We start from the raw sequence: 13336 nt of genomic DNA, 5'->3' as shown, positions 1-13336 counted from the left end.
AATAACAGATGAAAGTGAACCTCTCTGCATGTTCAACAAAAATTCTGCCTACTGTAAACATTTCAAAAAATGGATCCATTTATGTGCAACTTGTAGACATTATACAAATAAAATAAGCTTTTCTTATTTTATTTTCTTTGATGTTCAGATATTTTTAGCAAATTATTGCTGGAACTTTTTGATCTTTTCATGTTTGAAATATTAGATTTAAAAAATTTCATGAGAATACTAGGAACATTTATTTGTTTCAGAAACAAGAAAAGCGAATGCAGCATGCAATGAAGGAGACAGAATTCCTAAGACTAAAGAGATCCAGGTTAGGAGTTGAAGATTTTGAGCCTCTTAAAGTAATAGGACGGGGTGCATTTGGAGAAGTAAGACTTGTTCAGAAAAAAGACACAGGACATGTTTATGCCATGAAAATATTGCGTAAAGCTGATATGTTAGAAAAAGAACAGGTAAAAGTCACTTGATTTACATTAATTTTAAACTATGTATAAGTATAGTGCAAAAGCATCAATAATACATAGCCAAATCTGAATTAACAGAATGTTATCAAAATGGCATCGTTTTAAGTTATATCTCATATTGTGAATACCTTCACACCAAGTTGCCATGATATTGCACAACTTCGAATAAGTAACGCTTCACCTGAGGAGAAGACTAATGTTACTTATTCTCAGATGGATACCACCATCCAGACAGCACCGTTTCAGGGCTATTTGGCCCTTCTTCGGTGGGTGGGTAGGTACACGAGTGATGCAATGATGGCAAAACAGTTATGAAGTGGTATCCATCTGAGAATAAGTAACATTAGTCTTCTCCTCAGGTGAAGCATTACTTATTCGAAGTAGTGCAATATCATGGCAACTCATTGTGAAGGTATTCACAATATGAGATATAACTTAAAATTTTTCTTATTATTATTTTTTTTCTTAAGTACATTTCAAAAAATGGATTCATTTATGTGCAAATTGTCTTGAAATCTTCTATTAAGTGCTGCCATCTTTTATTTGTGTTTCTAAGTAATTATAGACATACTTTATATTAGATGGCGACTTGAAAATTAATTTTAAAATTGGAACAGGTGGGGGGAATGTGTCTGTCAACCATTGTTTGATTTTGGCTTACAAAAGCCAAATACAGTAGTTGATGAAATCGAATCAACTGATACATTAATGTATGTAGAAGATAGAAAAAAAATAAGCAACAACAAGATTTGGAATTTTAAAAAAAAATTCTTATTTGATTTTTGAAATAATTTCATTCTGATATTGAGCAACTAATTAAAAATAGAGAAAAAAAAAAAAAAAATATATATAAGTGATATTGTTTAAGTAAGACTAAGTGCAACTGGGCATATTTTTAAGAGTGATAATTATCTATATAATATAGGTGTAAAAACACCACAGACAACTCTTAAAGGAAAAAACTATGATAGTAGTGTAAAAGGCATCATTTCAACTGTATCTCATATTGTGCTCATCCTTCACAACAAGTTACCATGTATTGCACTACCTTGAATAAGTAACATTTCACTAACATTATCACGTACACCTTTTGGCATCTCTCACATTGTGGGATTATCTTCACAACTGGGTTATCATGTTTGCAATACCAGGGTGCCTGCCCACCCACTGATGAAAGGCCAACTAGCCATGAAATGGTGCCGTCTGGGTGGTAGTGCCCAATGAGAATAAGTAACAATAGTCTTCTCTATTAGCGAAGCGTTACTTATTCAAGGTAGTGCAATACATGGTAACTCATTGTGAAGGATGAGCACAATATGAAACAGTTGAAATGGTGCCTTTTACATGCTGTTGTAGTGTTTTCCTTTAAGAGTTGTCTATGGTGCTTTTATATTATATAAAAGTGGTATGTACAAAGTTTTTTTTATGAATTTTCAAAATTCCATGAAGAAACTTGAGGCACAGAGCCATCCCCCCCTAGCAGAAACTCATTGCCCAGGACCCAAACATATTCATTGAACTCACTCTGTAAAGGGATTAAGAGCAAGCAACAGGAGAAAATTGTATATGATATATATATATATATATATATATATATAATTCTGTCCATTTTTTAAGTTTCTTCATTACTCTACTCTTAAACTGATGCACACATATGTACATACAGTATTATGCAGTGTATTTGATAGTACATAAAGTGAAGAATTATTTGTAAAAGAATAAGAGAAGTTTACCTCAATATGATATGTAGAAATTACATATCATATTGAGAAGTTAAATATGATATGTAATTTCTCCAGAAATTAAAACGAAAACAATTAAAAAATCGTAAATCTTAAATTACAGTAAAAAATAATTAACAATAATTAAAAATGAAATGAACACAATAAAAATCAATTTAACGCAATTAAAAATTAAGTCAAAAATTAATTTAAGGAAAAAATGCGAAACGATTTTCCTTCCTGAAGCTGACAATGCTTTTCGACCATATGTCGTCATCACAAGAATGAAAATTACTGAATAGGGGTGAGCATGGAACTTAAATAGGGATTATTTGTCTTCGTGCATGCACGTAAAGGACCATGAGTTGGAGATTAGATATGGCCGGCAAACATTAACAGAATTCTCATGTAATTTCGACAGTTTCTGCAATTAAGTCTCATATAATTACGTTGGACATTAAGTATTTTGGTCTCGTTAAATAAAAAAAGTATGCTTTTAGCCTTTCATGCCGTTAATGAAAACATACTTTTTTATTTAACGAGGCCAAAATACTTGGTGTCCAACGTAATTATATGAGACTATTAATTGCAGAAACCATCGAAATTAAATTACGAGAATTCGGTTAATGTTCGCGGGCCATATATAATCTCCAACTTGTGGTCCTTTCACGCACATGCGCGAAGACAAATAATCCCTATTTAAGTTCCATGCTCATCTCTGTGATCACGACATATGGTCGAAAGGCATTGTCAGCTTCAGGAAGGAAAATTGTTTTGCATTTTTTTGTTAAGTTAATTTTTGACTTAATTTTTAATTGCGCTAAATTGATTTTTATTGTGCTCATTTGATTTTTAATTATTGTTAATTATTTCTTACTGTAATGTAAGATTTTTGATTTTTTAATTGTTTTTGTTTTAATTTCTGGAGAGTATCATACTGAAATGTTCTACGTATCATATTGAGGTAAGCTTCTCTTATTCTTTTACAAATATTGATATCAACGTAGAATGTATTGAGCATTATAGCTCTGGTTCATATTATAAAGTGAAGAATATATATAAAATATTTAGTGAAATTATATATGAACAGTATCTTATCTTTTGATTTTATCCAATTGCAGGTGGCTCACGTTAGAGCAGAACGAGATGTCTTAGTAGAAGCAGACCATCAGTGGGTAGTGAAAATGTACTACAGTTTTCAGGATGCCATTAACTTGTATCTCATTATGGAATTTTTACCAGGAGGTAAAACATTTAAAAAAAATAAATTAAATTATATGGGCATTTATAGTGATATAATTATCTTGTATTAATTAGATTCTGATTGCAAAATAACTGGCCTTGCAATTTTAATTCATATAGGTTGGAATAACATAGTTGATCAACACAGCAAATCACGATATCCTAATAGCCCTCATGGCTGGAACATTGTCAACAACTGCAGTTCTTCCACACTGTATGGAAAAGTTCTGGGTTCAGTTCCCATCAGAACAAATAATTCTTAAGTTTCCTTCACACTATAGCTGAATTAGTCATTCTTGTGCAAGGGGTTGCATGATTATTCTGGATTTTTCAGCCCACACAACATATTCTTCTTCCAGTCACATAGTTCCCTGGGAAGCTATTGTGGCCACCAACAAATTCCTCCAACTGCATCAATCGTGTGCTATACGAGCAGCATCATAAAGTGTCATGCCCAGACGTTCACCGATCCCATCCTTTTCACCTAGTTGCAGGTTTTCCTCTGCACCTCTTCCCCTTGGTTTTTCCTTCCATTATATTCTTCAACAGAAAGTTTTCCCTTCTTACGATATTACTTCCATATTGATTGCATTTGTTCCTTGCCTTTTTACTCCTGTTTTGTTTCCTTGCCTTTTCTTATATCATTATATACCTTACATTTTTTATTTATTATTTTTTTTTGCCATTTATAGTTTGTATTAGCAGCTGAAATTTTGTACATCATTGCTGTGTTCTATTAATGTGCAAAAAATTTCAAGTGAGGTTACCAGTTTAGTGATTACCCCATAAGTTGTTAAATATTTGAAGAGCACATAGACTTTATGAAGAGCTCATAATCTAAGTTGTTGGGTTTTAGGTTCATCAGCCACTTAGACTATATTGCACCCCAATCTAACTGGTAATATGAACTGCTTCATTGTATCATTACACCTGAAATCAATGCATACCTATTGATAAGTTCATTGATATCCTGGACGTTAGCAGTCTATCAATGTACAGTATTCTTCACAGACATTTGCTTTATTAATCATTCTGCATTCAGTGAATTCTAAAAACATTCATCTAAAATTCATCAGTGCTTTAAAGCATTAACGTATAATTTGAACATGAAAAGTGACAATATTTTGGGAGTATCATCACTGATAACAAATTATGGTGTTATCATTAAAACCCAGAATCAAAACAGCAGAGTTTTCAGTGTAAGCACATTTATCTCTACCACCAAAGATAACATCGAAGGTTTAGTATCAAACAACGTTAACTGTAAAATTGCATTTTTTTTTTTTTTTTTTTTGAGACAACTTGAATTTTACTTTATACAAATAACAATGCATATCCTGTCATAGAATCGTATCTCAATAGTACTTTACAAGTTAGTTTGGGCTGTAAATACATTTCCAGCAAACCAAGAAAATGCCAAATGACTTTTTCTTGGTTAATTAAAAAAACATTACCTATAAAATGATTTTGTAGTTGATCTTGCACAGGTGACTCTTCTTATAGTTTTTTTTTTTTTTTGACCCTGGGGAGGGGACTTGTCAAATTTTCCGAATTTAGAGGAGTCAGTTCACAATTTTACCAAATGTATCTCATTTTCACAAACAATTAAAACAAACACATTGGTTTCTTTACTAGGTTTAGCCATTAGAATTCTTTTTTTACCAGACCCTATACAGTGTTAATAACAGCCAAGTTAAAAGGGTCCAAAGACAAGTAACTAACTTTTTCCAATCTCACTGCCTGGTGAGATTGGAAAAAGGGCATCCATATGACAAAAGACTTCGAATATCTGAGTTGCACAGCTTGGAAACTAGGAAACTAGGCACCTTAAAGGAGATTTGCTGAGGTGTTTAAGGCCCTGTGAGGCAAAAGTAAAATGAATGAGGACAAAATTTTCACGGTTATAAATGATTCTAGAACTATGGGCCATAAATTTGAGTTACGGAGGAAGATGTTTAGACTAGATTGCAGGAAGTTTTATTTTAGCCAGCAAGTTATAAATTACTGGAATAAGTTACCTATTCCAGTAATTATTGTAACTATCCAGCCTCTACTCATGTAGGATAAGTAGAGGATAGGTAGGATGCGTTTCCCTCCTTTTTTTTTTTTTTTGTAGCGGTGCAGCATAGGCCTTTGGCTTCCTTGCACCATATGGCCATTACTAATACTAAGTCTCAACATATTTGGATGAGAAATGTATGATGTTACCCAGATCTATAAGCTTGGAACATCCAAATTTTTGGAGAACTTAAAGTTGAAAGGACAAGGTGGATCTACCTTGATCCACCTTGTTTATTACTTCATTGATGTGCAACTGAAACTCAGGGAAGGTGCTGGACATCGGAGGGATTTGCACCTGATCGATCCTTCATGAATTCCAAGAGAAGAAAAAATACTGTGCAGATATCAAAATCTTTCTGTGAACAGACTAGTGTTACTGTGGGGATTATTAAGGGAGCATTTTTAAAGTATTTTGTAAAAGTTTTCTAATTATGAATCTTAGTAGTTAATTTTTTTTTTCTTGTAATTCTTTGACGTAACTCCAGTGTGATCACATGTTATAGATAAAGATGGTTATCATTTTTGTTGATAGTCTTATTTGGACATAGCATGAATACTGTGTTTAATAAATGCTGTCTAAGTTGTGGATGCTGTGTCTAAACAAGATAATGAGAATTAAAAAAATGCTGCTGAAGTTATTCATTTAATAGGTATATTTAGTAGTTTAAATTTTTCATTTGTTCAATAAATTAATACACATTTTGTGAATTTGTTTAGAATTAATTTATTCAAAATTATCTTTAAATAATTTTTCAGGAGACATGATGACATTACTAATGAAGAAAGATACCTTATCGGAAGAGTGTACCCAATTCTATGTAGCTGAAACTGCATTAGCTATAGATTCCATCCACAAGTTGGGTTTTATCCATAGAGATATTAAACCTGACAATCTATTACTTGATGCAAGGGTAAGCAGTTCTGTTAAAAATTTTTAATACTGTGCTGAATGACAAATCATTTTTTTCACAAAAAAGAAGTGAAAATAATTGAGTTTGTATGATTGTATATCAGCACTGAGTTAATTAACATGTATACAAGGGGGCTGTTAGATGAACCTGATAACAATAAGAAACTGGTTTGGATTATGTAGATATCATGTATGTATATATGAGCTAGGGATTCAGGATAGGTGCAATGCAAAGTAGTGTGACATTGTTAGGATAAGTCAGTTAAATATGTACGTTATCTTAATTTATAAGTCAAAAGAGTCAGTAAGTTTTTATTCTTGGATTTTGTTTTAATTTCGACTGCAAAGAAAGGAAAGAGTTATGTCAAAGGACATTTGGTTTATAACAAACAAATAAACAATGAAGTCAACTTTGTAAATACAATAAATAATGGTGAGAGAGATTAAGTGGCACCAAATCTCCCTCTTTAAGAACTTTGGTCACACCTCTTTGGCAGTCCCCACCCCACTTAAAAAAAATTGGATTTAAATTATTAAACCAATAAATAAACTTTCTCTGAAGAATACTACACAGTCTAAGCATGATTATTTATGCCATTAAAGAGAATTAAGGTTTCTTTGTTTTATCACTTTGAACAAAACTTTAAATACTGTAAATCATAGCTAAGCCTAGTTATTCAAAACAAAATTGTGAGTAGGTGCCTAGGGGGTCATCCTCGAGGCATTTTGAAATTGTCTTTTTCTTTAAGTTGCTGATTATAAATATAATTTACTGTTATTAATCCATTTTTTTATAAAGTTTCTGAGTAATTATGTAATCTGAAAGTAATCAAGGCTGCTGCATTAATGTTTGATAAAAATTTTTCCTGTTGTGTTTAGTGACAATATATATTTAAAAAAAAAACTTATGGTGCAAATATCAACCCCTTCCCCTTTCCCAGTGCTGGCTGCTAGTTAAATACACCGAAAAGTAATTTTTATGTTGAAATATGTGTATTTATAAGATTAGAATTATTTTTGAAATGAAATACAAAATTAAATAACATTGGCAGTCAAGGCCTTATAGGACTGAATGCAATTGTGAATTTCTATTCATGCTAAAAAAATTATTCTTATCATAATTTCTCTAATTAATATAAGGAATTTGAAGAACTTTGATTCTTTTCTCTTAACTATCATTTGAAATAACCAAATTAAGTTTCTTTATGGTTTCAGTCTTATCTAAATATTAATATTATTTTTTTTTTCATGTAAAATCCCATAAGGCAAGCTAAATCTAAAAAAATAAAAAATAATAATAAAATAAAATTAGAAAGTTGTTGGTGGGTGAATATCTGCTTGTTCTAGTTTTGCATTGTATTGTTATGTAAAACACATTAGACCATTTAGGAATTTTGAGATTTATTACATTAACATTTTCTATTACATTAAGTTTTTCAAAACCACAGTGGAATAAGTGATATTAAAATATAAAATACTATATTGCTATAGTATTTTATAGTATGAAAATACTATACTATATTCCAGCATTAACTTCTGCTGGAATTTTTTTTCTTTTGTTTTTTAGTAATAATATATATATTTAAATTTAGGGCCACATCAAGCTTTCAGATTTTGGGCTGTGTACTGGTCTGAAAAAGTCACACAGAACTGAATTTTACAGAGATTTGTCTCAAGCAAAACCAAGTGATTTTAGTAAGTTTTTATTTATTTTGAAATAGTCTCAAAAGAAATGGTTAAAGTAAATTTAATTAGTGATTTTAAATCTGTGATCAACTCTAACTGTTATACGGTGCAAATGTATCACATTTTTATTTATTATTTTTTTTTTTTACAAATAGAAACTGCTACTATTGTTTTTACATTTTCCCTCAGCACTGAATTATCTTACCTTAAATATAAATAATATCAAATAATTTAATTACCATAGAAAGAATCTTCAACTTAATATTGAATTTTAATATTATTTATTATTTTTTATCAATTGTTTTATTTTTTAGCTGGTGCAACTACAGACTTTTGCTGCACCAAATAAAAAATAATTGATAAAAAATTAATAAATAAATGAAGAAAATTTATTTATTAATTCCATTCACGTGATTTGAGAGTGATTATTTAATTAAACTGTTTGCTTATCTAGTTAACTATACAAAGTTAAGAACGTCAAAATTATAAAATGTTAGCTAATCTTATATGGCCTTTCTGAAATTATGTGAAGTTGAGCGAGCTACCTTGCCCTTTTGTGTGGTTTTTCAGCCAGCAGAACTTAACTGCCTGGTTACTGCAATGGTTTTTATATCTCACAGTTGCCACATCCCAAATTGAAACTGGATGGTAAGCTAATACCAGTAATTAGTCAACATCAAGCATTTGTTTTTTAGGAACAATACTTGATTGTAAACTGACCCTGCTTAAACACATTAAACAGTCAAGAACCAACAGACTACCACAAAACAGTATGTATGTGTTTGTTGAACTTGCAGTTCGCCATAGTATAAAATAATTGTCACTCATTTGAATAAGTCTGGGTTCATATTGCCTCATATACTATTTGCCTGTCAGTGCAACTGATGGGCAAACACTAGTGATAATGATTACTCATTGTGGACTAATGTTATTAGTGGAGTCCCTCAGGGTTCAGTGTTGGGCCTATTGTTGCTTTCTGTATTTATAAATGATATTGATGATGGTATATCAAGCTTAATGTCCAAGTTTGCAGACGATACGAAGGTTGGCAGGGTTGTTAAGGACACTAATGACAGTACGCTGCTGCAACAGGGTCTAGAAAAGTTGAGCAGATGGACTGAGAGGTGGCAAATGAAGTTTAACATTGACAAATGTAAAGTACTACATATGGGAAGCAGTAACCTCAGAGTAACGTATCAACTCTGTGGTACTACACTGACAGTGGTAGAGAATGAAAAGGACTTGGGGGTAATTGTGCAGGCAGATATGAAGTTTTCTGAGCAGTGCAGACGGTCTGCAAGAGTAGCTCATGGTGTCTTGTTAATGATATATAGGAATTTTTTTTTGGCAGGGATAAGGAGGTGATTATCCCCTTATATAAGGCAATGGTCAGGCCACATCTTGAGCACTGTATACAGGTCTGGAGGCCTCATTACAAGAAGGATGTAGAGCTGTTGGAATGAGTACAGAGAAAGGCAAAAAGATTAGTGAATGGAACAAAGGGTTGCTCTTACAAAGAAGGCTTAAGTTTTGCAAATTACAGTGTCTGGAAACTAGGCACCTGCAAGGTGATCTGATTGAGGTGTATAAAGCCTTGAATGGTTTGAGCATGCTCAATGCTGATGGGATTCTTTCTCTTGCTCAGACTAATCACCTGAGAGGGCATAAATTCAAATTGAGGAAAGAAAGATGTAGGATAGATGTGTGGACGTTTGCCTTTAGTCAGCTGTTGTGGAACAGACTTCCATCTTCCACATTTAGACTACCAACTTCCACAACTTTGTTGTAGAAGTTGATAGCCTAAATAAATTTAAGGCTGAGCTGGACAGGTATTTGGAACGAACGGAGGGGTGAAATGGGATTTTTTTTTTTTTTTTTTTTTTCCTCGGGAGATGCTGCATAAGCTTGCTTTCTTGCATCATATGCCTCTGCTAATGCTAAAATGCTTTTAAAAAATGAAATTAATGCAATTTAATGCAGGATTTTTTGATCCCTCATCAGACAACAGGTGATCATTTTTAAATAAATAAATAAATAAATCTTAGAAATAAGAACTGACAAAAAAAAATTATTTAGCAATGTCATTTGTTTTAAAGTAGTGCAATAACAAGACAACTCATTGCGAAGGCAAATTTTCTTCTACTGTGAGTGATGATGTATTATTAACTAGGCAGGTTTAAAACCTGCTAGCCCTACAAAAATGAATTGTGCTTATAGTAGTAAACAAACCTGAAGTATCTGCTTTCACAATTTTCTTATTTCAAAATGCCAAGAGTTCATTGAAGCTACATATTGACTTATGGTAATATGGGATACTGTTTGTTCATTGAAACTTATATTTGGGGATTTAAAAAAAAAACTTAAATTCGATGGAATTACCAACAGTGAATTCTCTTTCATTATTTTATTTTTAAATAAGCACACAGTTCTGATGCACATCCAATCAGAATGAAATCTGTTTTAATAACTGTCCATTTTAATAACTGTTAAGACTGATAAAAAAATTTTGTGTAATTTACTACATCATGTTACATGCTGCGTTTCTGACATTCCCATCTAGTTTCACACAATGTTCATACAGAACATCCGCACATGCCATTGCACCATTGCTCTTACACTAAACCAACTTTCAGAAACTTGTTGAATTTTTGAGTTTGTTTATAGATATATTAGAATTGTGAAATGTTGATGTGTAGATGTGTTAATTTATTGACTGATTGCATAAAATGCAAAATGGTCAATGCTTTTAGACATTTAGCTGATCATTCAGATAAACTTAAATCATTCTTGTTTGTTGTGTTATCCATTAATAAAGATGTCATTTTCAGCTTTCACTGGCAAAAAGCATTTAATAAGCAAATGATAATTTATAGTAGCTGCTTATTTGAGTGGAAATAAACACATTTCCTTATATGCTGTCTACTTCAAATGGAGAAATGCAAATAGCTTACAGTATTTTCATCCATTAACCAATTCTATATATCATTGTATCCTGTGTGCAGATAAAAAAATATTTGGAAATTGCCTTAAGGTAACTAAATCATAACTGTAGAAGATATTAGTGGTTAGAAGAGTTTAATCCACCAAGTGGATGTTTGTGTTGTATTATCCATTAATTTGGTTGGTCTTTGGTACATTGATTACTTCATTTATTATGTATTTATGTCTCTGCAGGTTTATGTTCACAGTAAAATTAATTTGTATATAATGCATGCTGAAAAACCTGGAATAACTTTGGGAGAGCTGCTCCATCTGTCTAAAATTGGTTAACTATAGCCTCAGTTGAAAAGGCTTTTAAGAATTCCTCATCTGTGAAGAGATTTGAATCATCACTATTCCAAACAAGTAACAATTAGTGAACCGACCTACTATCGTGGAGAACAAGTAGAAAGGATTAATTCATTGGATGCCAGACCATCAAATTTGTACCTTGACAATGTGTTCAATAGTTATGTAGCAGTATATTTAGTTATATACCTTTTTATGTGTTGTTGCTACATTTGCACTTCTTCAATCCATAGAAATCTCAGTGCAATGATTCTCTCATAATTAACCTTAATCGTTTAGTGCTCTTTCTCTCCCCCCCCATTAAAATTACTGGATATAATGCCATCAACTTCAGGAGCCTTATTTTTCTTTAGGCTTGAAAGATTTTCTAATAAACAGTCATCTGTAATTTCATTATCGCTAATTCCATACTGCTCAACGTCTCTCACACAGGTATTTCCTCATTATGGAGGTTCTTTTGTATGTAAAGATATGTAAAGTACCTGTTGAATTCATGAGACATTGGTTGAGTTATCTGAGACTGTTCCATAGCCCATTACGCAGATGTGTATCCCAATTCATTTTATTTGTATTCTCACATGGGAAAAACTCCTTGTGCCCGTTCTTTGCCACCTTAGATAGTGCTTTCTCATACTGAGCCTTTGCTAACTGTACCTTTTCTGTGGTACTATTACCGATGTGTATCAACTTGTAGTTGTTATTTAGGCTTCGGTACTTTTCATCATTCTTTAACTTTCCCAACCCATCTTTTACTGCACTATTTGACTGGCCAGCTCTCTATTCATTCTTATCTGCATCCTCATGCTATATTTTTGTAATGGTATATATCTTCATGGCTTCTGTGACATATTGCTTTATGTTCCATAATTCTAACATATTCACCCTTCCTCTGTTATTGGTCCAGTTGATAGAAGCTGTGTAACATCTTAAACTGTCATAGTCCACTTTCTGAAATTACACCTCATGCCCTTACCTTAAACAGTTGAAACCTCTTTCTTCATCATCCAACTAAGGACAGCATGATCGCTACCTGCTAATGGTTCCTGTTATGTGAGCCCTGTGATGTCATCTGGTTTGTGAATAATGATCAGGTCTAGAATATTCTTAATATTTTGTCAAACATGCTGAAACAAATAATAATTAACTAATTGATTTTAAAATTTTGTCCCTCGTGGTGAGTCTCAATAAATAAGGATAAATTGAATCATCCATAATGAGCTCGGCCATTCCATTTGCACATAGTCTCTCGTTGTACTCTTCATTGCCTTCTGTTTCATAGTTTACTCATACTCTCATTTTACCTTTGCATCCATCTATTTCACACCATACAGATTCTATGCTGGGATGCATAAGTTCTGAATATGGGAAAGCTTTTGTCATACTCAAGCTGCGTTTGATAAAAAGTATGATTCTCCCCCCCCCCATTCTATTTTGTGTGCTCTTCCTAAATACATTATACATTATAGTCAAGCTCATCATCCTCTATTTCTGGATGACTTTGTGCTTCCATTACCTCTATAGTTTATCCTGACACATCTCTTGAAGTTATTTAAGGCTGATTCCCTTGCATTAGCTTCCCATTTATTTGAAACATCACTACCGTCAGCACATCTGCCACTATTGGCTATTTTAGCAAAGAGTAACTCTTGAGATGTGTGCAACCATCCATATCAAATAAATTGATCCATCAGATAAATATGTGTCTGTATTATCCCATCTGTCCACCCCCATTAGCAGTTTCTCTGGACCCTTAAGGTATCCTCAGTGGTGTTGGAAAAAACCCTTGTAACACCTTTGTTAAAATATCATCTCTACAAAATAGATTCCTTCTACCTACAAGTATGGGCCATGCTTATAATAAAAATAAAAATTCCTCCCCAAAAGTGTTTCAGAATCCCTCGTGTCCTGAGTTAATCTGCAAGGCTTTCGACATATAGTCCCTTCTGCTGTGTCTGGGT

General features: G+C 32.5%; 1 protein-coding gene across 5 annotated transcripts in view; it reads left to right on the top strand.

Moving 5' to 3' along the window:
* trc (Serine/threonine-protein kinase tricornered) overlaps positions 1 to 13336 on the top strand; it is a 188593-nt gene that overhangs the window by 159338 nt on the left and 15919 nt on the right. For all 5 annotated transcript variants that reach the window (XM_090383881.1, XM_090383880.1, XM_090383882.1 and 2 more), the window contains 4 exons: positions 252 to 458; positions 3313 to 3436; positions 6251 to 6405; positions 7997 to 8099. In XM_090383881.1, coding sequence (XP_090240007.1) covers positions 252 to 458; positions 3313 to 3436; positions 6251 to 6405; positions 7997 to 8099 — 589 coding nt within the window. The remainder of the gene's footprint in view (positions 1 to 251; positions 459 to 3312; positions 3437 to 6250; positions 6406 to 7996; positions 8100 to 13336) is intronic.

The sequence above is a fragment of the Mastigoproctus giganteus genome, chromosome 10, assembly GCF_048544385.1.
Source record: "Mastigoproctus giganteus isolate SK-2022 chromosome 10, ASM4854438v1, whole genome shotgun sequence".
NCBI classification, from domain to species: domain Eukaryota; kingdom Metazoa; phylum Arthropoda; class Arachnida; order Uropygi; family Thelyphonidae; genus Mastigoproctus; species Mastigoproctus giganteus.
Note: the sequence above shows the minus strand (reverse complement) of the source record. Positions and strands in the feature narration are given on the sequence as shown.